General features: G+C 39.9%; 1 protein-coding gene across 3 annotated transcripts in view; it reads left to right on the top strand.

Annotated features, from left to right (window-relative positions):
• LOC118699196 (prolactin-releasing peptide-like) overlaps positions 1-23,609 on the top strand; it is a 127,260-nt gene that overhangs the window by 42,799 nt on the left and 60,852 nt on the right. The window contains exons 1-2 of one of the 3 annotated variants that reach the window (XM_036403005.1): positions 8,815-8,895; positions 13,585-13,657. The exons of the other annotated variants lie outside the window; for them this stretch is intronic. Coding sequence (XP_036258898.1) covers positions 13,616-13,657 — 42 coding nt within the window. The 5' untranslated portion in view covers positions 8,815-8,895; positions 13,585-13,615. Of the gene's footprint in view, positions 1-8,814; positions 8,896-13,584; positions 13,658-23,609 lie in introns of those variants that run through there. 3 annotated transcript variants of the gene reach the window in all.

The raw sequence follows: 23,609 nt of genomic DNA, 5'->3' as shown, positions 1-23,609 counted from the left end.
TCACTATTCCTGGAAGTGTTTGGGTCTTGTCTGGATGGGGCACTTGGGGACATGCTGTAGGGCTGATGCTGGTGGTGCCAGGGTGCCAGTTGGAGTGGATGACTTCCAAGGTGTCTTCCCACCTGGATGATTGTCTGTGATCCACCGCTGTGCCACCTGGCCCCAAGTGCCGCGGCCCGTGGCTGCTGGTTAGGGGCCGGCGCCGTGGGTAAAACTTGGTCTTGGGGAGATGCGCTTGGGATGCTCCAAAGCAGCCGGGGATTGCTGAGGCTGCAGGGACATGTTGAGGGAATGGCAGCCCATGTGGCTCCCTCAGGCCGCTGGCCAGGCCGCGGGCCGGCCGCCATCTGCGGGGCCGGTGCTGGCGCCGTCAGCGGGCACTAATCCTGGGGCTGCGGTGCCAGGCAGGGGCAGCGGAAGAGGCTGCACAGCGCCCGCAGTGCCCGGCTGAAGCGGGAGGGACGTTTCTTGCGGGGGCCCAGCTGCTGGCTGAGGGCCTGGGCTGGCACACGGGGAGATGAGGCAGCGAGCATCTCTTGAGGGCACGGCTCAAATTCCTCGGGCTGAAGCCAAGCCTGGTCAGGGAGAGGCACTGGGAGACTGTCTCCTGCAAAACCACCCAGTACTGGCTCTCTGGGTTCTTCCAGCAGCTCGAGGATGCTCAGCTCGTCCCATTCGTCCTTGTCCTGCAGCAGGGCCTTGACCCCAAGCCTGTGGGTGGTCTCACTTTCCCTGTTGTCCTGTTTGAGCTCTTGGTGGCTGTCATCTTCCCAGCTCAACTATATGGACGGTGGATTCCCAATCCCTTTGGAAGGGTCAGTTCCCATTCCTTTTGCCTCCTGGCCGATGGAGTCTTCCTCTTGGGAAAGCTGTTAGCTGGTGAACTCTTCACAGTCCGGCACTTCTTGGTCGCTCTCTGGGGAAGGGAAGTAAGATCACTTTTTACAAATCTATTATTGGTTCAACCCAACCTGTACTCATCCATTTCATATTTCATGATTTTTTCATTATGATTCACAGCTACTGAAGTGGGAAACTCGTTCTTACAAAGCCTTTCTGATCTCTTGCTCCTCTGTAGAGCTAAAAATTAAACAAATGACAGTACTTTCACTTTACAATTTCCCAAAAAACAGCCAAGAGACAACATGTCTAGTCACATGGAGTGAGTCAGTGGCTCACCTTAGATAAAATCCTACAGCATCTAATCCTGGTGTTTCTGGCCCATATTGAATCTTGTCATTTCACAGCTTAGTTTTTCATGTCTGTGAGGCATCCTAATCTTTTTGGAATATAAATTAAAAGGTTTTATAATTTTAATTTTTATTTACCTTACTACATCACCTAAAAGCACCATCCTGAATAAATATGTATTATTCTTAGGGGCTGGACAAGTCATTAATGGAAAAGCAGTTTTTCTTTAGAGCTTGCAAGTCAGCAGTTTCTTACCCTATATCAGGTTCTCTTTCATAAAGAACACAGAGTAAAAAAGCTTAGTGAAACTTGTCTTGTGTTTTGCATATAAAGCCAAAACTCAGCTTCACAGAACAGCTGTTCCCAAAGCTCTTTACAGAGCTTTATGGGAATGCAAATTCCTGTAAAATCTACTGTTATTTTCACTCCACAAATACAAAATACTGGCCTCCATGCACACAGCATTTTGCAAGTAGTTCAGTCACATAATTCAAAAGCCAAATAAGTTAAAAAAATTAAAAAGTCATAACCAAACTTTCTTGATTTACCATTAAGTTCTGTAGCATTGAAGCATATTAACACATCTTGAAAATACTAATACATGTGAAAATATTACTTCTATAATCCAAACTGTTTCATCTAGGGACTTATACCACTGACAGTGCTGATGTACCCATCCAATGGGTTTCTCCTGAATGTTTGACAGTAAGACCTGTTCACTTAGGCCTCTGCACAGCTATATTCTCTATTCTGGTTTTGTAAGGCAGCTTTGGATTGGTTTGCCTAGGTGTAAAAATAAAAATTGTCTGGTTTTAGCATTCTTAAGTGTCATCTTCACCATTTAGTTGAAAAAACTGTATAAAAATGCTACATTTCTTAGTGAAGTGATGCCTCAGAGAGCAAGACAGGTCAGTCATTCAGGGAAATGTTATGGCTTAAGCTACTGCTGCAGAGCTAAGTAAAATGTTGACGGCACTTTTGCTTTCATTCATAACCCTTGTTTCTGTAGTATTTTTAGCTCATCTAATTTCTATATTGAAATGTGTTTATGAAAATGGAGATTTAATGTGATAAACCTCAGAAACTCTATTGTCATCTGCCTGGTAAAAATAGGTTTCTACAGAGTATCAAATCTGTTACTGACCTTCAGTCTAATTGCATCTGTCAGGCTTCCAATCCATGGGAACTTGCTTGGAGCAAGATTTTAACTCTATTATATTTTTTCCTTGTCTGTGCTGAGTTATGTCTTTCCTTGGAGCTCCCCAAAAAGACTTTGAAGAAAAGAGATGGGAACCTGATGGGAATGGTGCTAAATGTCATGAAAACCGATACTGATGAAGAAAACCAGTATCTTAAATCTGTGGCGCTTAAGCTTTTTGAGCAAGCAAAAAACTTCAGTGCTCTTAAAGAGACACCTGAAGGCCAAACTATGCAGATTTGGGAAGTGAGCAGAGTGTGACCTGCTGGTTAGACTGGAGAGTTTTGTTCATGTATATCTATAGAGAGAGAGTGGGCAACCCCCTCCCACCTTTTCCTAGATTTAAGGATCCCATTAAAAACTAGGGCTAGTGACTTACAAGTTTTAACTTGTGCAGATGAAGAATGTCAGCAATACTCTCTGCACCCAGCCACCAGCTCTTCTTCAGTCTGTAGTACATATCTGCAAAGACAGCTGGACACAGCTTAAGGTAATCCCTAGATCCCCAAGTAAATGAATCCAATGGATAATTACCATCATAGTCCAAAATTACCAATTCGCTTTGGCTTGAATGCAACCAGTAGATCTTACTTTTTATTTTTCCTGACACCTATCAATACTCAAAAATCTCTTCTATAGGTAAGTGGTTTAGACCACTGTTTCATGTTCCAATTGAGATTTTAAAACTTTTCCTGGTTTTCTGTACTTTTAAATTTCCAGTCAATTAATTTTCCACCACCTGCACAGCTACTGTTGAACCCTTGGAAATGTTAAAATGAATGTTATTTCCCACTTTTTAATTCAAAAATTCAAGGGCAGAAAACTCACTTAGACAATACTTTAGCTGAATGCTTTTCAACTGCCTCTAAACCAGCTACATGCAAGAAGATTGAGAAATAATAATATTTACTGCATCTGGTTTTGTTCCCAGATATTTCAAGTAAGAGCAAGGTTCTTGTGAAGGTGATTTACTAAAAATTTTAAAGAATATCCTTCATCCTATGCTGTCTAACTTCTGCTGCTTGCATTTTGCTTCTTCTTTTCTTGACACCCTACTTGTATGGTGCCTCTGTGAAATAGAAATTTGGTTTATTTGCTTCAGACTTTTATGGATCACTGTGAATTCCAGACAAGCTGGGGAAATTTGACCCATGAATGAAATTGTAATCTGATTACTCTTGCTTTTTCCCCCTTTTAATTTTAGATTTGTTTCAAAGTCTTTCAGTGTACAGATGCAAAAGAATCCTGCTCCTTATTTATACTACAGTAAAAGTTACTTCAGTTAATGCATCAAGTTAGTAAAACTTTATTTTATTTAGTTTGGAGTATGAAGCACTCCTTAGACCCATGCAGGTGCACCCTGCAGTGATCACAGAACAAAGTAACAATGGGAGATTCAGAGATGAAGAACCTAGGAAGCAACAGGATGGAACTAGGAAAAGATAGTACTCTGACATGGCAGGAAATTGTGTCTGGAAAAATATTGGCTGTGTGGCTAAGGTTCACATGGCTTTTTTCACTTAGCTTCAGGTGTTTTCTGGGGTGAAGGATATAATTTCTCTGCTTGTGTCAGCTATGTCCTGTGATCAGTATGTTGGCGTTGGCTGGAAATGGCTGTGTCTGGCACAGGGCAACCCTGGTGTTTTTCAAAGAAGCCACCCCTACAGCCCTCCCACTGCCAGCACCTGGTTACCTGCGCCCAATGCCTAGGCAAATCAAAGCAAAAAAAAAAAAAAAATGTCATCAGGGCTTCAAAGCTCAGTGCCTGAATAGAATCAGGAAATCATAAAATGGCTTGGGTTGGAAGGGATCTTAAAGATCATCCAGTTCCTAACCTCTGACCTGGACAGGGACACCTTCCATCAGATCCAGTTGCTCAGAGCCCCATCCAACCTGGCCTTGAACACTGCCAGGATTGGGGCATCCACAGCTTCTCTGGGTAATCTGTTCCAGTGCCTCACCACTCTTACAGTGAAGAATCTTTTCCTTATATCTAATCTAAACCTACTCTCTTTCAGTTTGAAGCCATTCCTCCTTGTCCTGTCACTACATGCTCTTGTGAAAGACCCTCTTCATTTTTCCTGTAGGCTCCCTTTGGCTGCTGGAAGGCTGAAATTAGGTAACTCCCAAATCTTCTCTTTATCAGGTTAAGCACAATTTTCTTGGCCTTTCTGCATAGGAGAGGTGCTCCATCCCTCTGACCACCTTGGTGGCTTCCTCTAGAGTCACTCTGACAGGTTCATGTTCCTCATGTGCCAGGGACTGAAGAGCTGGATACAGCACTCCAGGTGGGTCTCAGGCCTTGTTGTGTAGCAGGTTCACAAAACCTGTTTTATGTTCTCCCTTTCTAGTCAAAACTCCAGTAGAAAATCAGTGAAACTGATTTTCTAGACCAAATTTTTTTGAGATAAAATGTCCATCAAACTATGGGTGCTGTCCTCAAGCTGTGTTAGCTAGAGAGGCTTCTTTTTGGCATTTTGTTGATTCGGTGGAAGAGTGCATGGGGAGGAGAGAAAGATCAGTTGTGCTGTATAAGGCTACTTTGCTAGAGTGTTTGGCAGAATATTTGTCTTACAAATATTTACAACCTGTTAAGCTTTGAAAGGAAGATAGAAAAAAAAAATAACCCCCTGAAGTTTTTGCCCTTGTAAATATTTTAAAGTGCCCTTCAGAAAGTCCACTGAACATATACCAAGTGTCTAGCTGATATCAGCTACCCAGTAGTACCCAGGAGAGATGGCAAGCACTTTGCACCCTCTGAGCTCTTGCAGCACCTTGAACACTGTGTTATGCATACCACATATGCCCTTCTCAAGTGTCATTCTTGATGGGAACAGGGTTGATGTCTTTGGTTCACCAATCTGAACTGCTTTGCCAAATGATCTACCTTTGGGGTCCAGTTGTATACAAGAGAACTCTCAGTGGTTACTACCTTGTCCAGTCTCTTCTAAGGGATTCACTGTCTCTGGGTTTTTAATCTTCTTATTTTTCAAATTTTTCTCCAATTTCAGTTCTGTATGCAGGGTTAAAACGCAGAACCTTTTTAATACCTTTCATAGTTATTGCTGAGTTAGTTAACTGAGTAGTCCAAATCTAGCTATAGTTATAAATTTGGCTAAATTACAATTTTCTTCCTTTTAGACAGTTTCTCCTTGGCTACAGGTAGAAAGTAAATGCAGTAGATTCCTTTGCAGTTGGATTTAATTTGGGGAATTTTAAACTGACCCATCTGTCACCTTCCATTTTACTGCTGTTACTGTTTGGTGCTCAGCAATCAATCAGCTGTCAGCAAGAAACCTGCTTCAGTCTCTCTTTTCTCCCCTAGAGCCATGCATAACGACAAGACCTTCTCAGTGTCAAACCTGGACAGCTTGAGAATTCATCTCAGCTATATTTATCCACAGATTAGCTAGGAGTAGTACCATTGTGCAGAAGTCAATCCATTGGATATCTTTTTAATGATAGGAGAAATCAGTCATTAGAAGTGCTCATTTCTCTTCTGTGCATAACAAATGAGTTTCTAAAAGGGTCATCACCTTCAGGCTCAGCCCTTTAATACCTGCAGTTGGGTGAAATGAACCCACACTTGGGAATTTCTCTCTTCTCACCTTTGAGAGAGTGAATCCAAAAAGTCACAAGTACAATGGCACAGCAGGTTGGGTAGCAGAATCTGAAGAGAGGAACAGTGAAGGCAGGATTGATGAAGGAGAGGCAGACTGGGGAAAAGAAATGAAAAGTCATAATGAGAACATGGGGAGAAAAAAAATGGAAGTGGATTTTGTACTATATTTAGGAAAGTAGAAAAGAGTGAAAAAATTATGAGAACAGAATTGAATAGTTCATTTGCTTTAGCAGCTTTTGAGATGCAGTAATTACTTCCAGAATACACCTGGAGGGGAAAAAATTAAAACTGTAGTGCCTCTAGCTTGAAGAGTGGTTGCTTTACAGGAACCTATTCCTTAATATAATTCAACCTAATGAGATAGCACCAAATGTAGCTTCAAGTAGAATTTGGCTTATTATTTCCCTAGTTATTGTCTAAGAAAATTGAATGTGGGGAAAGAATCCCATTCATCACCATCCTTGGGGTTTGTATCACAAATTGCCAATTAAAGTGTGGCAGGGGAGCAAAACACATTTCCATGCTTTCCAAAGAATGTCCATTCTACTTATGTTCAGTGACTCAAATTCAGCAAAACAGCTTATTCATGTTGGTGGCACTGCATAGGATGAAAATCAACATGGAATTTGACTTTTACTAATCTCAACTGCTGTGACAGGCTATAGCAAGTGTGCCTATACCAAGCATGGCTTAAAAGCAGCTGGTTTGGTACCGCTTGGAGTTGTACCAGCATGAAGTTCTGCTCTGCCTGACCACAGGAGTATTTACTTATGTCATCTGGTGAACTGAGCAGTCTGTGAGCTCTCTGCTGCTGCTCTTGCACTGCTAGTGAAGCTGCAAGTGAAAACTAACTTGTGTGAGAGATCCAGACAGAGCACTGATGAGTCTCTGGTGACATCAACTGAAGGCAAGGCAGGAAAAGGATCTGTTTAAGTGGGCAGTGGAGAAACAAACGCTGATTTTAGAGCCTTCCTTTCAAAGTTCAGTAACACTGTTGTATCCAAAATGTAGTGTAATATTTAACTAGCTATAATAACTTTTCCTCTTGTATCTCCCTGTAAATTAGTTTAGTACTAATACTCCTCTACTAAATATGGGAAAGGGAGCAGAGAAAGGGCACTTGAGGAAGGGGAATACATAATTAAGTTCAGCTTTCCCCAAAGAGTGACATAAGTCCAGATTCCTGTGGGTTTGTTAGAAATGTGAAAGGCAAAATGGAGCTTCTTAAGAAGAATGCAAGTCAGAAAACATAATTTTCACCACCCAAATTCTAACTAACTGGAGTATCTTCATCTTGAACAGTATAAATATAAACCTTAATGACTCAAATAATCTCACAGTGTTTCTGTATTAAAAAGAATAGCCTGAGTTAAGAATCCTCTTATTTTAACATAATTTTCCCTTTATAGTGAGAAGCTACTCTTCTTTTTTTATGTAAACCCCATTTTCAGTTTAAAAGAGTTTAAATGAGGCAATAGCTGTTTAATTACAATTGTCCCATTCATTCCATAAAGCTGGTAGGACCCAGTTCCTACAGGTCAAAGGGTATCCCCTGTTCCAGGGGAAGTTTTCTCTTTATTAACGTAAATCTTAATTTCCTGGAGCTCCCCTCTTCTCATAACCTCTTGATAAGACAGGGGAAGGAGTAGATAAGGTACATGTGACCCTTTTTTTCTGTCAGGACTGTCCCGTTTGCTAAGTAGTCAGATTACACATTGCAACACTAACACTGAAAATTTGAAAGTCTTTTTTTGTGCATCCCAGGAGACACACAAGTTGAAAACCATATGGCTCAGCCTCAGTTTACAACAGATAGACTCACGCCACTATCCCACAACAAAAATATTTTCCTCTACCAAATGCCTGCAGAAGACATCAACAAAATGGGATCCGTATCTGTCAGTTCTTTCTTTTTACCCAGGCTCAAGCGAAAGCAAAACCCAACAAATCTTCTGCACTGTACTGTATCTGTACTGCTACTCTTCAAAAGCTGTGTTTTGGACTTTAGTCTTCTACCTTAAAGATCAGCATCCTGTACCTGTTCCATTCACAGGTAAGAATACATTTTCTAATTTCTAATCAAGTCTCTTCTTCCTAAAAAACTATATCTATAGATCTCATTATTCAGAGAGAGATGAGCCCCACAGCTGAAGAGGCAGAAGATGATTGCTTATACTCTTGAGTTTGTGAAATAAATTATGTTCAGTAAAATGATTTCTCATCCATCTGTTACAGAGAGTAATACGGTGCAGCAGGAATTTGTTCAAAATCGTACTCTTCTGCTCAAACCATTCTGTTTGCTATAGTGCTGTTGTTATCCTTGCAGAAGAGATAGGGATGAGGGAATCTTGCTTTTCAGAAGCTGTGGCTGGAGTAGTTAATAATCCCTTTGCATAAAGGGATATTCTAAATCCCTTTATGATATAGAATATTACAAATTATTTTAGATCAGCAACTGAGAACAAAGGTAACACTGACCAAGTTGAAGAGCATTCAAAGAATGTGTGTATGCTCTGTTCCTAATGCTTCTGAATTTGAATTGTGAAAGAGTGATTTGCTCAAGAGGTTTTTCAGGGAAGCTGCCAGGTGTTGTCTTTTTCCTTGTTTTCCAGAGCTACCCTCATAAACTTTAGTAAAGTCGGGTTGGGTAAATCAGCAGGTTTTTTTCTCATTTAAGCCATTGTGCCATTGTGGCATTGTACATTCTGATGGGCTTCTTTTCTGAACAGATTTTACTGTTGTATGCCATGAAAACAGAAATACTTGATTTTGCATGTGTGTGGTAGTGGCTTCGTCCGTTTGCTGTAGATGGATGCTGGGACAAGGAACAGCAGAACAACCTCACCAAGATTTTGAGTAGACTTGTCTCTGCACTCATCATCTGGTAATTCCAAGATTTTGTCCAGAAAATCAGATGACTTGTGAACTCCTGACACTTGGGTTGTTTCACTCTTCAGCGCTTTGTGATTTGCAGGCTCCAAGAATAATGTGAAAGGAGCAAATTCTTTGCTGCATTCAGACTTAACTGAATGTAGCTGAGAAAGTGACTCTCTGGAAGTTGGTTACCTCTTCCCAGTCCTGGTCCTGAGCCTGTTATTGTCCCTTCTCTTTTTTAAGTTCATGACAGAGAAAGACACATCCATAAACTGAGTGCCAATTTCTATCTTGCAACTTTCTGAAGGAATTGCTTGATCCCTGCATCTTACTAAGACAGTAGCTTGTATTTTGAAAAGCCTTTCTTGAGTACCCAAAAAATCTTGCTTAATATGTCCAAGAGAGGCAGGTTGTGGAAAGCAGACTTTGAGGGAAAGATCAAGAAGAAAATTATTTTAGTCTAAATCTAACTGAAGTAAAAAAAAATTCTTGCATTTCCAAACTAACTAGGAAAGATAAACCAATGACCAACCAGTCCCCATGGGAATTTTCCAAATTTTTTTTGTTTCAGCACCCTGCCTTTGTGTCCATATTGCACAGCTCATCTGCCAGGAGTGAAAGTGATTTTCTAGTGTTATTAACAACTTAGCAGGAAACTAAGGAGCTCAGTGTCAGGTTAAGCCCTGAAGAACTGTGATGTCTCTTCAAAGAAGAAGGAAAAAGCAGTCAGTGATTTCATCAATATTCTAGCCACTTCAAGGCTATCAAAGCTCTAGTGAACTTTTTGATTAATTTACCATGAAATACACACTTTCTTCCTATTTATTAGTTACACCCAGTCAGTTATTTTTTCTAGAATGTTCTTTACATTGGAATATTTATGATGGTAGCAGCTCCTGTTTCTTGAGTTATCCTCAGGGAATTTAGATGTCCTAATGAGAAGCAGGAGCTCACTATTGTTCATTGGCAGAGATATTTCATGTCTTTGATGGAGAAACTTCTGAAAGCACATACGCACTTAATGTTTTATTCCAGCTTGAGTGAGAAATCAAGGAAAAAGTAGTTATGAATAGATGTAAAGTTAGGGATTGGCAGGTAAAAAAAAGAGCCTCAGAGCCCTAAGTCTGAAGCAAAGAAGAACATCTGAATAGCATCTGTGAATGAGGGTTTTCTTTGTGTATAGGTGTCAAGTCTGGTACTTTCTACAGCTGTCTATCTCCCTTAAAACACTTTTTCAAATGATGAGAAAAGGAGAAACCTTATCACTGGTTTAATGCTTACCTTAATACAATCCTAAAGCTTCCAGCTCCTTAATGCTCAGTTTTATTTTTTGTGTAATTAATCTTTGGCAGCATTTCTTGGAAGTGGGCATTGGAATAGCTGTGCAACATATGCAAGTTATTTTTATTTAATTTCCAATTTTTGACATATGCATTCATATTTAGTTACGTTAATTATAAGTTAATATTCACTTCCTCTGATGACAGGGAATGAGTTTAACTGCTTTAAATTATGACAACCTCTCAGAGTTCAGTGACACTACCCCTGAATTTTAGGATTGCCCTCTGCAATGTTAATCGATGCAATCTCATTTAATCCAGGCCCCTGGATTTAACTCATTCATTAGATCTGATTCTGTCCTGTCATGCATGATTTTTCTGTGCTGTTAGTAAAATAAGATTTCTAGGGCACTTTCTTCAGAACAAACTGGAGAAGCTTAATCCTTTGCAGAGAAAATGGAAATAGACAAGGAAGTTGGGGTATCAGCAATTTATGATTTTTTTGGTCTGTTTGTTTGTGGGGGTTTTGTTTGTTTGTTTTTTGAGGTTTTATGCTTTTTTTCTTTTACTTTTTCCCCCTGAAAACAATTTAGATTTTTTTTTTTTTTTTGGAAAGTAAATGGAAAGATTTTGTCCTACTGAGAATGCATTATCTTTCTCCATGAAATATACCTTCCAGAACAGAGCTCTTATTCTTTCAGGATGACACACCACACAATGACTATCAAACGTCCTATGTAATGTCCATCTACTCTGGAATCAGTGCTTTGTTCTTTGCTAAATTCAGTTAATATCTAATTCTTGCTTACAGACATGGCATTGCTAGCTTTGGGAGCTGTGTAGTAGTTTCTACACATAAACATGGGCACAGTTTATTTACAGGCAGTGGCTGATTTCTAAGTCAGTACATTACCAGTGCTGGGGAATTTGATGTATTTTACAAGTGAAGGATGTTAGTAGCCAGGTATACAGTGTAAGGTGTTTTTCATCAGCTCAAAGGCTGGGACATACTGATAGCCAGGTGTTTGGAAGATAGATTACTTGTTGGTAGAATTGCCTGGCTAAGGTTTAGGGTTTGATGTGCCCCAATGATTTAATGATCTTGGACCTGGGGAGAGGCTAACAAAAGCTTGGGGAGAAGGGTGTACCACTGTGGGTGGACACAAAGAATGCAGAATTTAGGGGCCACAAGGATGTTGGCAGAACCCCCTAGATAAGGGAGAAACTACTAAAGCCAAGTAAGTAACTGTGCTGAAATCAGCTCAAGCTGAAAAGGCAGGGGGAGGATACAACCACCACCTCACAGACCCCAGACTCAAGAAACCCACCAGCCCAAGAGAAACACTGAAGATGTTATAAGTAAAAGTTAAGTTATGTTAAATTAGGGTATAGTTCAATTATGTTGTATTAATTATGTTATATTAATTGTATTATGTTAAGAGGGGGTCTGATTAGAATGATCTAAGAGAAGGGTCCAGGGTTTGGTGGAATGGCGGTCTGGCAGGGCAAGGCAAGGTCGAAGAGGGATTGGATGGGAGATCTGACCAATTGTTCGAAGCTCTGCAGAAACAATTGGTCCAGAATGAATGGCGTTAAGGACCAATGAGAAGCCTGGAAATGGACCAATCACCATGCGGATCCAAAATGGACCAATCCTGGACTCGAAGGGGGCTATAAAAGGGGGGAGCTCGGCGGCTGTTGGGGCTCTTCTGTTTGGAAACTTGTTTTGTGGGGACAATCTACGGCACTTGGGGGTAGCACACTGTTTTGTTTTTGGCTTGCTGTGTGGATGCTTGGGCTTATCCTAGGTACTCTGTTCCTTGCAGCTATTATAATAAACGAGAACCTCTTTCCCCAGAGAAAGTTTGGCCTCGTTCATATTCATAACAAACATGTGGCTTAATTAGCATGAGAAGAGAGGTAATTATTTAACCAATAGGAGATAGAATGCTAGTTATTAAGAGAGCTGTGTAACTTGTAGCCAAGAAAACATTAATGCCTTTGTTTGCTAAAATATATAAGTAGTGAAAGTTTTGATAATCATGGTGCTGGCTTTGTGAATGTGGCCCACAGCACCCTTTTCTGTGCAGAACTGTAAATAAGTACCTTGATTCTGTATGGGGATTGGCCTCTTGCACACTGGGTAAAAGAACTTCTTTGGGACAACAATACTTGTGATACTCTGAATTTATTTTTTTTTTTCTATAAATTAAATAGCCTACTTAGGCCAGGTTAGGAAAACTGCTCATGTGACTTTTCAATGTATGCTGCTAGAGTAATGGCTACTGTTTCTTATGTGTGGCCTCTGGAGTCTTCTGGGTATGTTCTAAATTGTAACTCTTATTCCTTTAAATTTTGGACCCACCCACACTGAGTTGAAAAATTTTTTCTGAGGCAGTATAGCCCATTTAGAGTCCATCATGGTGTATGTATCATTTATGTTTCTTTTAAAATGATTTTGTTTTACCAAGAGGTCACCAGCCTATCAGTATCATTAGTTTCTGCAGTCATTTTCAGTATCCTGGATATTTTTGTTCAGTACTAAGTGATCCTATATCACTATTTACTCTAGGACTGCTTAATCTGCTGGTCATCACAGATCAAAGCATTGGTGCCATTGACAACCTCTTCAATTTTTAAAATTGATCATATGTTTCTATCCTTGCCTAAAAATTATGATTGCCATTTCATAGACTCTTATCTAGCAATCTAAATCCCTAATCTAAATTCTTAGTCAACTTTATTTAATTCCATGAAAACAGGGTGTTGAAAAGCATTCAGGGACCTTCTCAAGGCATTATAAACCATACTAACAAAAACATTTTTGGTCATAGCACTCAAGTTATTTCTGATTTAAAGCTGTATTCTATAAAGGATTTTGCTTTACTTTGAATATTGCTCTTGTGTCTACTGAACTGATTCTTTATTATAATTTTCACCAGCTTGCCTAATGTGGAAGCCAGATTCCTGACTGGGCTGGTTTTCCAGATCACACAGCAAGCAAGCTTTTTTTTGGAGATGGTGTCTCTCTATGAATGGCTTCTTCCCTTTTAATTAATAAACTTGTTCATGGCTAACAAATTGTGATTAATCTTATCCACACATCAGTTTATTTTGTCTACTATTGAACAGTGTACAGGAAAACAACAGCTCCTCAGGTTGATAGTCATTGGAGGAGAAACTTTATAATATATTCTGATTTAGTTTTTTGGGTTTCTCATATTTCCCCTTGGAATAAATCAGAAATTTATGCAGCCACTTTTCTCCAGATGCTGCCCCTTGTAATTAATTTATTTTGCAATCTGTTTTTCTTGATTTTGGCAGAAATAGCACATTACTTTCATCTGTCTATTTGAGAATCCTTCTCTAACAAGTCTTTGATGCATTTTCTCTTTCTCTCCCTCCCTCCCTCCTTATAGAACCCTCAGTTCTTCTCTGTTTCATTGGATCATGTGTTTTTGTGTCTGTATTCCCAGAAATGGAAAAATGCAGGTAATGCCTGAAGATGTGAGTACCACCCCCTTTGATCTGTTCTCTGCTTTGTTTAGACCAAGGAACAGCTTGAAAATGAATGTATTTGAGAGTTACTACCAGCCTCTAAGACTCAAATCTTCCTTTTAAAATGGACCCAAACCAAGAATTCAGGCTGCTACTTCAAAGCTGATTTGTCATTGGGCCAGAACACAGCAGCAATTTAAATGTAATACAGATATGAGGAAGTTGGAGTAGACATTTTCATGTTTAGGGTTTGTACCTGCCTGTTCAAAGCAGCATCTTGATGTGCTCTTCCAGGTGCCTGGCACGTCACAGCCACTGCTTTCCTCCCAGCTGCCTTATACCTGAGGAAGGAAACTTTGCACCTGGCACATTCCATCCCAAGTTCTATCCCTTCCGGCCCTGGAAGTGAAGATGCTCAGCTGAGCATGTTGAGTGGGGCTGGGCACTGGCTAAAGGTGCTACTGGCACCCTCTGGGGTGAGGCTGTGTCCAGCTGTACCCCCAGACACGGTCTGAGAGCTGGTGGCTGGGCGCTGCTCTCCCTCATGCCAGTAGGAGCTGGCAGGGTGCTCTGGAGCCAGTGCAGCTCTGGGGCATCTGTAGGAGAGCCAGGCCCTGAGAAAGCATGAGCTGTACACAGCAGCTGCCAAGGAGCAAGTCCTCTCCAGTCTGCTTCAGTCCAACAACAGCAAGTTTAATAAAGAGACAAAAAATCGGTCTCTTTTATAGTCTTCTATGTGTCCTGACTGTCCTAGATAGAGCATTTAGAGATAAATAAACCAGAAAAAAAAAAAAAAAAACAAGAAACTTTTCTTCAGAGCAGATCTTCATGCAAGTTGTCACATGGACAAAGAGGCTGACTATAAATCTGGGCACTGACTATGTTGGAGGGTGTCTGTCTGTGTATTGGTGTGCAAGTGTGCATAAAATACCAGTATGAAATGTTGACAGGAGAAATAACTGTTGTTGCAAAGCCTGAAGTTTTTTATGTTACTTTAAAAACAGCATTCAAGGGTGTAAAACCCAATTTTTTTCCCTATGCATTAATGCTACTTTATGCATGTAGCAGTATACCTTCCATGACCACAGCTCATCTATTTTGTGCCATAAACTGCCCTCCTAAAGTGATGCAATCAGAACCGATTATTTTTCTATGGGATACAATCAGTATTTGCAAGTCAGTACCACTAATTCATTCCTTCCACAAATGGTAATGGGGAAGCAGATCATAAAACACACCTGAGAATCTTTCCTCAAGAAAAGATAAAGCTTTGTGAAAACAGAACCTTTTCTTCTGGGCTGTGTGAATGACAATCATGAGGCGAAGGTAGGCTTCAGGCTGGGACCCTGAAGCCTTTAGATACTATGTTCCTGGTGAATTGATGCATTTCAAGTAACATCCTGCTTCCTTAAGCCTAGACATGACAAACTATTTAAAACAGGCCAGCACCTTTGAAAATCACATTTTGCTTTTGGAAACATACAGCCTTGTTTTCAAACCTTGGGAAAAAGCCCAAGAACTGAGGAATCTGCTGAGTTATTGCAGAGTGTCTGCAGAAATATTGTTCAATGACTAATGCACACAGGAAATCACTGATTACTGTATAGACTTTCCCAGGAGCACCTAAAAGCTTCTAAGACCCCCAAGAATGGCCAGAATCTCCCTACTGTGCTCCAGCAATTTTCCCCTTGAGCCTCTCCTGCACCCCTGCAAGTGCATTCATGTACAGAAAACAGACCACAATGAAAAATCTCTTTCCTACTATTTATCTTCTCAGGAAACAATTTGGGGTGTACTAATGGGAGAAGACCTTACAAACACTGATTTTGAATGATGTCTTCAAAGAAAAATGGAAGTCTGTGATAGAGCTCCTGAGAGATGTAAGGCAGGTATCACTGTATGTAGTTTGAGAGACAGAAGCTGGCTTCAGTGTGGGCAAGCACATTATGCTCTGTACCTTCTTCCTCATTGAGAAGGAGGCCTTATTCTGTAGCAACTAGGACAGACTGTCCTCTGGGTTCAGGGAACAGATGCTATTGTCACCTAACACCCTAAACTCTGTTGCCAGTGAAACACTAAATGGAATCAACAAAGGGTCCTTAGCTCTTTCTAACGTCTATAAAGAGCTAGAGCAAGTTTATGAGGCATTATTAGAGACAGCAAAATTTATTCTAAGATACATCTTATCTTCATTTCCCTTTCAAAAAAAAAAAAAAAAAGAAGTTTTTTCTATAAAAACCTTTCAGTTCAATCATTAAATTGTCTCTAATGGCATATCTTAATCCTGCAGTAGATATAATTGATCAGAAAGTATAGAGAAAGCAAAGCTGTGCCAGCCTGTTAAAAAAAAAAAGTGCCAGTCACAATATTGAAGAAAGTATTTTATTGAATCCTGAGCTTCCCATATCAATAGGGCAGCCAAAATGCAGTACCATTGATGAACTTGTAATCCAGAATGAGGATTAAATTTACAACATGGCCTTCTCTTCTCGGCCCATTAATTCCACAGTCATCAACTGTTTATGGCAGCCTAACGTCAACATGCATCTTGTGCAAGACAGCAAAGCAAATGGTCGAGCGTCAATGAAGATTAGGGCAAGGACATGCACTGCTTGGTGTTTACAAACATCTCATCAAGACATCTTTAAAAAAACAAAGCCAAACCCCACATTTTCAAATATAGATGGACACAGAACTATGGCTCTTGACGTCAGTGATCCATTCACAAGATAAAAATTCAGCTTTAAACTGCTCATTAAAAGCAAACAGTGTCATTCAGGGGTGTTGAAGGGAGTTGAGCCAAACTGCCCAAAGCCTTTAAAAAGTAAATGCTGGCATATATTGTCTTTCCTTTTTAGATGCTAAGATCTACAAATTATTTAGTTTTGGTACTTGTCTTTAGCTTTAATATCTTTAAGTCCACCTGTGTAAAACACAACTGAATTTTCTATAGTTTTTGTAGTCTTCTTTGTGTCCTGACTGTCCTAGATAAAGCATTTAGAGATAAATCAGAAAAAAACCCAAAAAACAACAAACTTTTCTGCAGAGCAGATCTTCATGCAAATTGTCACATGGACAAAGAGGCTGACTATAAATCTAGGCACTGACTGTGTTGGAGGGTGTCTGTCTGTGTGTTGGTGTGCAAGTGTGCACAAGATTGCATTGTTACACAGAACATATTGTTAAACTGAGGCCAAAAGGTCCAAGATCTCCTGCCTGATATGTCATACATTTGTATTGAATTAGTGAGCACATGTAGGAATAAATGAGGATAGAAGTCAGGCTGGAATTGTCATTAAAATGAAAAATTTTAAAAAGAGAGAGAGTAGTTCTTTAAGTTCTTTCAATAATTTCACAGGAAAGTATTAGAAATCTAAACTACGCAGTACACAGTACCAAGCTATCCCCAAATCCGTTAGCAGTTCCATTTTAAGGTCTGTAACTTAAGGTTCTCTAAACACTTCGTAGCAGTGGTGTGGGTTTTTTACATTTCCCAGTTGTAACTTTCCTTAGAAAATATGTTTTCTAAAAAAACCTGAGTTTGCTTTTCTCTTTGTGACTTATCTTTAGCCAACCTTGTTTGCTATATATGTAATTTTTTCTTTCCTACTGGATCTTTTTGGGAAATGGGGTAATCAAAACTAGATAATGTATTAAAATATGGGGAAAAGTATTTTTGCTGGTAACATAACATGTGGTATGTAACTTTGTTTTCTTCTTGTTTCCTTTCACATAACTTGTCATACTCTACTTGCTTTTTGAACACCTCGGACAGTTTTTTAAGATTAGTGTTTTCTACCATTTCTTCAAAAGAGCTAATGCTTGTCCAGTAGAATTATAAAAGCAACAAATTTAAAATAACTCAGAGAAATAAGTTTAAGCTAGGAGAATTTGCACCTCTTTGATTGGGTCCTTATTCAGAGTGCAAAAGGAGAAAAACCATGCCAGGATAAGAAATTCTTTCAATGAAAATAAAGGTGGGGAGGGGTGGGGGGAAGGAATAACAAGCATGAATGTTGCAATAAAATTTTTCCCAGAGGAGAAATTTCCCCAGAGCAACAGCTCCCTATAACTTCTAATGTGCTGTTTTATAAGATCCCTTCTATTTCTGACATCCAGTTTTCCTGGAATTAAGGGGTATCTTTGTCATTGGAAGTGAAGTGATGTAGAAGAACTAACTGTGAATGCTGATAAGCATTTTCCATTTCATTCCCTTTCAGTAGAAGAACACCCATGAAATCTGGAGGTCGAGTACAAAATAACAAGAAGTTTCTGAATGGAGCACCAGGGGATATTTGCAGCAAACCATTCCAGTCTGTTCTATAATCCAATTTATCATCATGGACAAGTAGTGTAGATAATAAAGAGGTAAAGTTCAGTACAGACAGTACAATATAGAGACTTTGTACAGAAACTCTGCAGTCATTATATAGCACTTTATTTTTTTAAATGTCTGTGTTATGTACAAAAAGATCCTTCTCAAGGCCAAGACTTTCTGTGGTCTGGAGGCTTATTTCATGTGGAAGGAGTGAATAACAATCTGCACTCATAAGGAAGTTGCATTTTCTGCCACAAGGAGTCCTGGTACCATTCTCAGCACAGTCAGTGAGAGGTTTTTGATGGTCTTGATCACATCCTGCAGTAACCATCTTGCTTTCTGCCCATGGAGTGCCCAACAAGTTACTCTCCTGTTGTCTCAGGTGCCTCAGTCATGTGCTGCTCTGTAGATGAGATGAATGTAGCTGTACACAGCTGTGCTTTCAGGAAGCTTGCAGGTAATGGACAATCAAAATCAGTTATATGGATTGTAGTAGAAGCACAAAATAATCCAATATAAATGGATTGTAGTAGAAGCACATAGGCATTGCTGAAATCTCATTGCAGTTTTTTCAGAATTTGCTTCCCTTTCAAAGCAGGCTCCCAACCCATTCATTTTTATTATATTTCCTGCTTGTCTGTTCAGCTCAAAAAAGCTTTTTAAAGTATAAGAAAGAAATAGTGTTAGCAACATTATATATCTTTCTGCTAGGTAAGTCTAATAAGAATTATATTTGCAATTTTTCCCAAAGCCAAAGAAATCTGTTTGACAGTGGTATTGTCAGCAGTTATGGAGATTGATACCTCTGTCAAATGTTTGTGGTTTATTTTTAATATTTAAAGAGACTGTGGATTCCAAAAGAATTAACATTAACTACATCTGCACCCAGGGTGCGTAGACAGGAACTGGGACTGGCACTCCACCTATACAGAGTGTCTGCACTTTCAGAAGGATTTGTACTTGGTCATGAGTATTGCTTGACAGGCACATGAGTATAAATGAAAAATAAGTAAGTCCTTTCTCTGTGGGGCCAACACAGGATTTGCCACCTGAAAGCATTTTTTTTTCTCAAGCTGGTTGTTTTGGTGGAGGTTTGAAAACCTGCAGTGTTTCAGAAGTGTTGCTTCCTCTCAAGAGGCTGCTAACAAATGATACTAAGCAGAAAATTTTAGAATTCCTGAGTTGTTTCTGCTTTCCTGGACAGACACTGAAGTGGGTCTAATCCCACATGTGTTGTTTGTACAGGCAGTGCCATTGATGCAAACAGAGTATGTGCAAGAGGTGAGCAGAGGACCAGAGGACAGTCTCTGTCCTGCTAGATCTCAGGCTAGTGGCTGAGGCTCTGGAGTTACACTTTGATTTCTTTATTCAGTTTGTTTAACAGAAGAATAAACAGAAGGACTCCTTCTGGCAGCAGTCCAAGAACATGAGACAGGATGCAGAGGGAGTTGTTCTTCCAAAATGTCTCCTGAATGTATGGACAATTCCTCAGTAAGATGATTTAATCATGAGTTGATCACTGTTATTAATCTCCATTAAGGTAATAGTTTCCAAAGGGGTCAGTTGGTGATAATCTCCATTGACTCCAAAGACAGCAGAATGGTCATTCTCTTGAAAATCTAACCTAGGAAATTAAAAATGGTCAAATTAGCAATTTGATGCTGTCTTTTCTGAAAAACTAATTTCAGATTAACCTGATTTCAATAAGATCAAGCTCTTCCTCCAGAAAAGACCTCCATTATGACAGGACATACAGTCACATTAGATAGACATACCCACAGGTGTGTGCTCTACATTCCAAAGCTGCAGTTGGCCATAAAACAGGAATGTTTCCAGTGACTGTCCTAGATAAAACATTTAGAGAGGATACAGAAAAAAGTGAGACAGTGAGGTCCAAGCAGTAGGTCTAGGAAGGAAAGTGTCCTCACATGGAGAAGGCCACCCAAGATGCAGGATAAGAAACACGGAAAATAGATGTGGGAGAAAAGCATCTTGGAGAGAATGCAAAGGCAGTAAGGAACAGGTGGTTAATATGAGGTTGCAAAGCTGCAAGCCAAGGCAGAAATTGCCCTGGATTCTCCCATTGGCTTTTTTTGTTCTGGTTTGTTTGTTTGTTTGTTTGTTGGTTGTTGGGGTGTTTTTTGAGGAAAAAATATCTTGTAAGTTTTTTATTAAAGAATGTCCCAAAGGTCAGTCTGCAGGTTCTGAAGTGTACCCTAGAGAGGGATATTTCCTCCCCTGTGTCATCCCAGCTGGTCATGGAAGCACCACAAACCCTGTTTACTGCTGGTTTCTTATCAGGGTCCCCTGTACATGGTGGTGAGTACTTGTGTGGGGGCAGGAGGGAAAGGACCTTCTCCTCATGGTGCCAAACATGAACTAGAAACTGTTCACAGACTCACAGCATGTCTGAGATCACTGAGACCTCTGGAAATCAGCTGGTGCAACACACCTGCTCAGAACAGGGTCAGCCAGAGCAGGTTTCTCAGGGCCACAGCCACTCAGGTTTTGAATATCTCCAAGAATGGAGACTCTACAACTTCTGTGGGTAAGCTGTGACAGGGTTTGATGACTCTCACAGTCAAAATGGTTACTTTTCCCTCACGTTTAAGCTTATTTTCCTGTCTGTTTCGATGAGGTGGGGGCCCCACTGGACTGATTTGTTGCTAAACAGGTCTCTGGCCAGTGTAAAAGGCCAAGGTAATAATACCTGCCTATCAGATGACAAATTCTGTCTGAGATGGTATAGCAGAGGCAAAAGCAATTTTTCCTCAAGGATGCATGCTCTCATGACAGGCTTGACAAATACAAATATTTTAAAATAAATGAGCTGTCCATACCCATTCAATTGAACGCTATGTGGCACTTGTGAATTAAATCATTTTCACACGGTATTTAATGATTTTCACCTTGTGGAAGATCTAATTTTGCTGTGCTGTTCCTGAAATCATGGTGTAGACAAAGCAAATTTGTCACTGTGCAATAACTGTTCTGCTCCAAGATGGACATGGATCCCTAAGTGGCATATGGATTGAAAGATTTACAGCCATGCTCATTTTCAGTGATTTGTACAAACACAGAACTGAGTCAGTTCTCTGAGCCGATGAATACAATTTTTGTGAATTACTTACTCTATCCTTATTACAAATTTTTCAGCATTTGATTCGTCATTGATCAGTTTCATTTGGCATCTTTCCAAGTAGTACTGCTTTACACAGAAAGAGATGAAAGTAATTTCTGGTAGCAGATGTAAAGAAAGATTTAAAATATCATTAATAATTGATTTTTTTTTAAATCGTTATTCATCATTTCTCTTTTAAGCTTCCAGCTTTACTGCTTATGATTTGGGCTTGAGGATTTTTCCCATTTTCTTCTCTGCTTGTTAAATCTAACTGCCTAAATTACAGTTCCATGTTTTATGTGGTCTGGAGCTGAGCTGATGCAAGTGTAATATTTTGACATTTTCTGACTTTATTTCTTTTCGTACTGGATAGAGAAAACACTAGATGACCTAGCTGGTCAAATATATTTGTTGAACCACTAAGACTGAATTAATTGTCTGAACAGCTACTTTTACCTAATAGGTGGCAAATTTCACAGTTTCTATCAGAGACAAGAGCATGTATGTCTTTCCATGGAATGACAAATCTGGGAATTTCTACAAAATAGAAGTTGATATAAATCTTGTCCAAAGTTCCCAGTCTTTGAAGTGGGACCTGAAATGGAGCTGGGGATCAGTTTCCAGTGCTGCCACTTCTTGACACCCCAAGCCTCACAAGGGACCACAAGAGGTCTGACACTCATTATTTTAATGACTGCATTGTCAATAGCAGTATTTATAGCAATGTTTCTAGCATTTGTCCATATTAGAGTAGTCCAGCTTTGGGGTTGTGTGCTATTCCCTTTTTAGACTTCCTGTGGATTTCAGTGGGTATTAAATCAAATCTTTTCCATCAAAATGCATAAAGGGGATGAGGAAAACAGTCTGAGTCTGTAAGGCATTTAATAGATACTCCCCAGTTAGTATCAATAAGAGCTGGGGGCAGACATATCACAATTTGTAGCAATAGATACATCATTGAAGGAAGAAGGATATTTCTGTCTTAGTCTAATTTTCTCTTGCTGAGCAATTCGGGGTACACATTAATTTACTCAAGCTATTTTTCTAGTTTTTACAATTCAGAGTTTAGAATTGGCCTTGCCATGAAAAAATGATGGAATTGCCCTGCCAAATGGAAACAGGAGCAGCAGTGCTACCTCTGGTCTCCTGAGTATACAGAGAAGGCAAACAGCATTCCTTTATTGTCCTGGCCTAAGGCTGCAATACAAGAAAGACAAAACTCTTCTATCTTAAGATTTTCTTAAGGTATGCTTAGGAATGCCTTTTTAAAAGTCTCATGCAGAGCTGGTGCACATTGCTTAAAGGAAGACTGCACGTGCCGGCTTAATGTGTACACATAAGACCTTACTGCAATCTTTAATCCCTAATATCTTTGAACAACTCAGCTGCCTCAAGTAAAATATGCTAATTACATTTTACATACCTACCTCGAGGTCTTTTGCTGGGTAATTAAGCTAAATAACTCTGAGCTAAAATAAAATCTACTCAGTTCTCTTTGGTAATAATAACCAGGGATTGTGTCCAATTAAAAGATCAACAGCTCTAGCTAGAAACAGATCTTGGGAATGGTCTGGCCCTTTTCTTTCTACAGCCTTTGCTGCTATGCTTGAAGTGATTCCAGGTCACTCCTGGAAATGCAGTAGCTCTTAATCTTAAATGTTCCCGTTTAATTGTGGTTGATTCAGTCCAGGGATAGGTCTGTTCAAGTGGTGAGAAATACATAAAGATGCTTATATATTCCCAGCAAGATAAGGGATGTAATAAACTTACATCCCTAAACTTAAGCACTGTGCCCGAGAGAAAAAAGGGTGATAGTGGTGATGAAGGTCAGCAGGCTGAATGCTATTGGAAAGCTTATGTGCAGAAGTGTCCTGTGTTAATCCTGTCACAAAACTGGAACAGATGCTGTTGTAAACCTGAATGGACATATGGAGCTGACAGATCTTCTTTGGGCTTGTTGGTTATCCTTCACTCTTCAGGGAGAGGAGAGTGTTCTGCCTCTTGTGCACACAGTCTAAGCAGGCCAAAATTCATCTGCATGAGTCTTGCTAAGTGCTATAGGCCCACTGTTGCTATGGTAGCACTGCAAATATTTTGCCTAGCCCAGGGCTTGGTGGCCCTGGGGTTTGATGGTGAAGGAGAGCAACTTCAGGTTGTCTGGCCAGGGCTGTACCCCTTCCCTTGCTTATGGGCAGTGACAGCATGTGCTGCTTTGTCTGTGTCCTACACCAGTGGGAATGGATGTAACCATTAAAATAAATGAACAACTCCCTTTGTGTCAGGAAGTAGTCAGAATGCCCATAAAGAAATCTATAGATGCAAACATTTATAGCAGACAGGTAACTTAAGGGAAACTGATATGCTGTGAAGCAGATATATTGATTTATCTCAGGAATAGCATAGCTAAAGGCAGGGGTCTGTTCTTCTGTGAACTGAGATGGCTTATTATGTCTCAGGTGAAATCAAGAAAACCAGCAAGGATGGTGTGGACAGACAAGTCCAAAAGT

The sequence above is a fragment of the Molothrus ater genome, chromosome 1, assembly GCF_012460135.2.
Source record: "Molothrus ater isolate BHLD 08-10-18 breed brown headed cowbird chromosome 1, BPBGC_Mater_1.1, whole genome shotgun sequence".
NCBI lineage: Eukaryota > Metazoa > Chordata > Aves > Passeriformes > Icteridae > Molothrus > Molothrus ater.
This window is presented reverse-complemented; position numbering and strand designations above follow the sequence as displayed.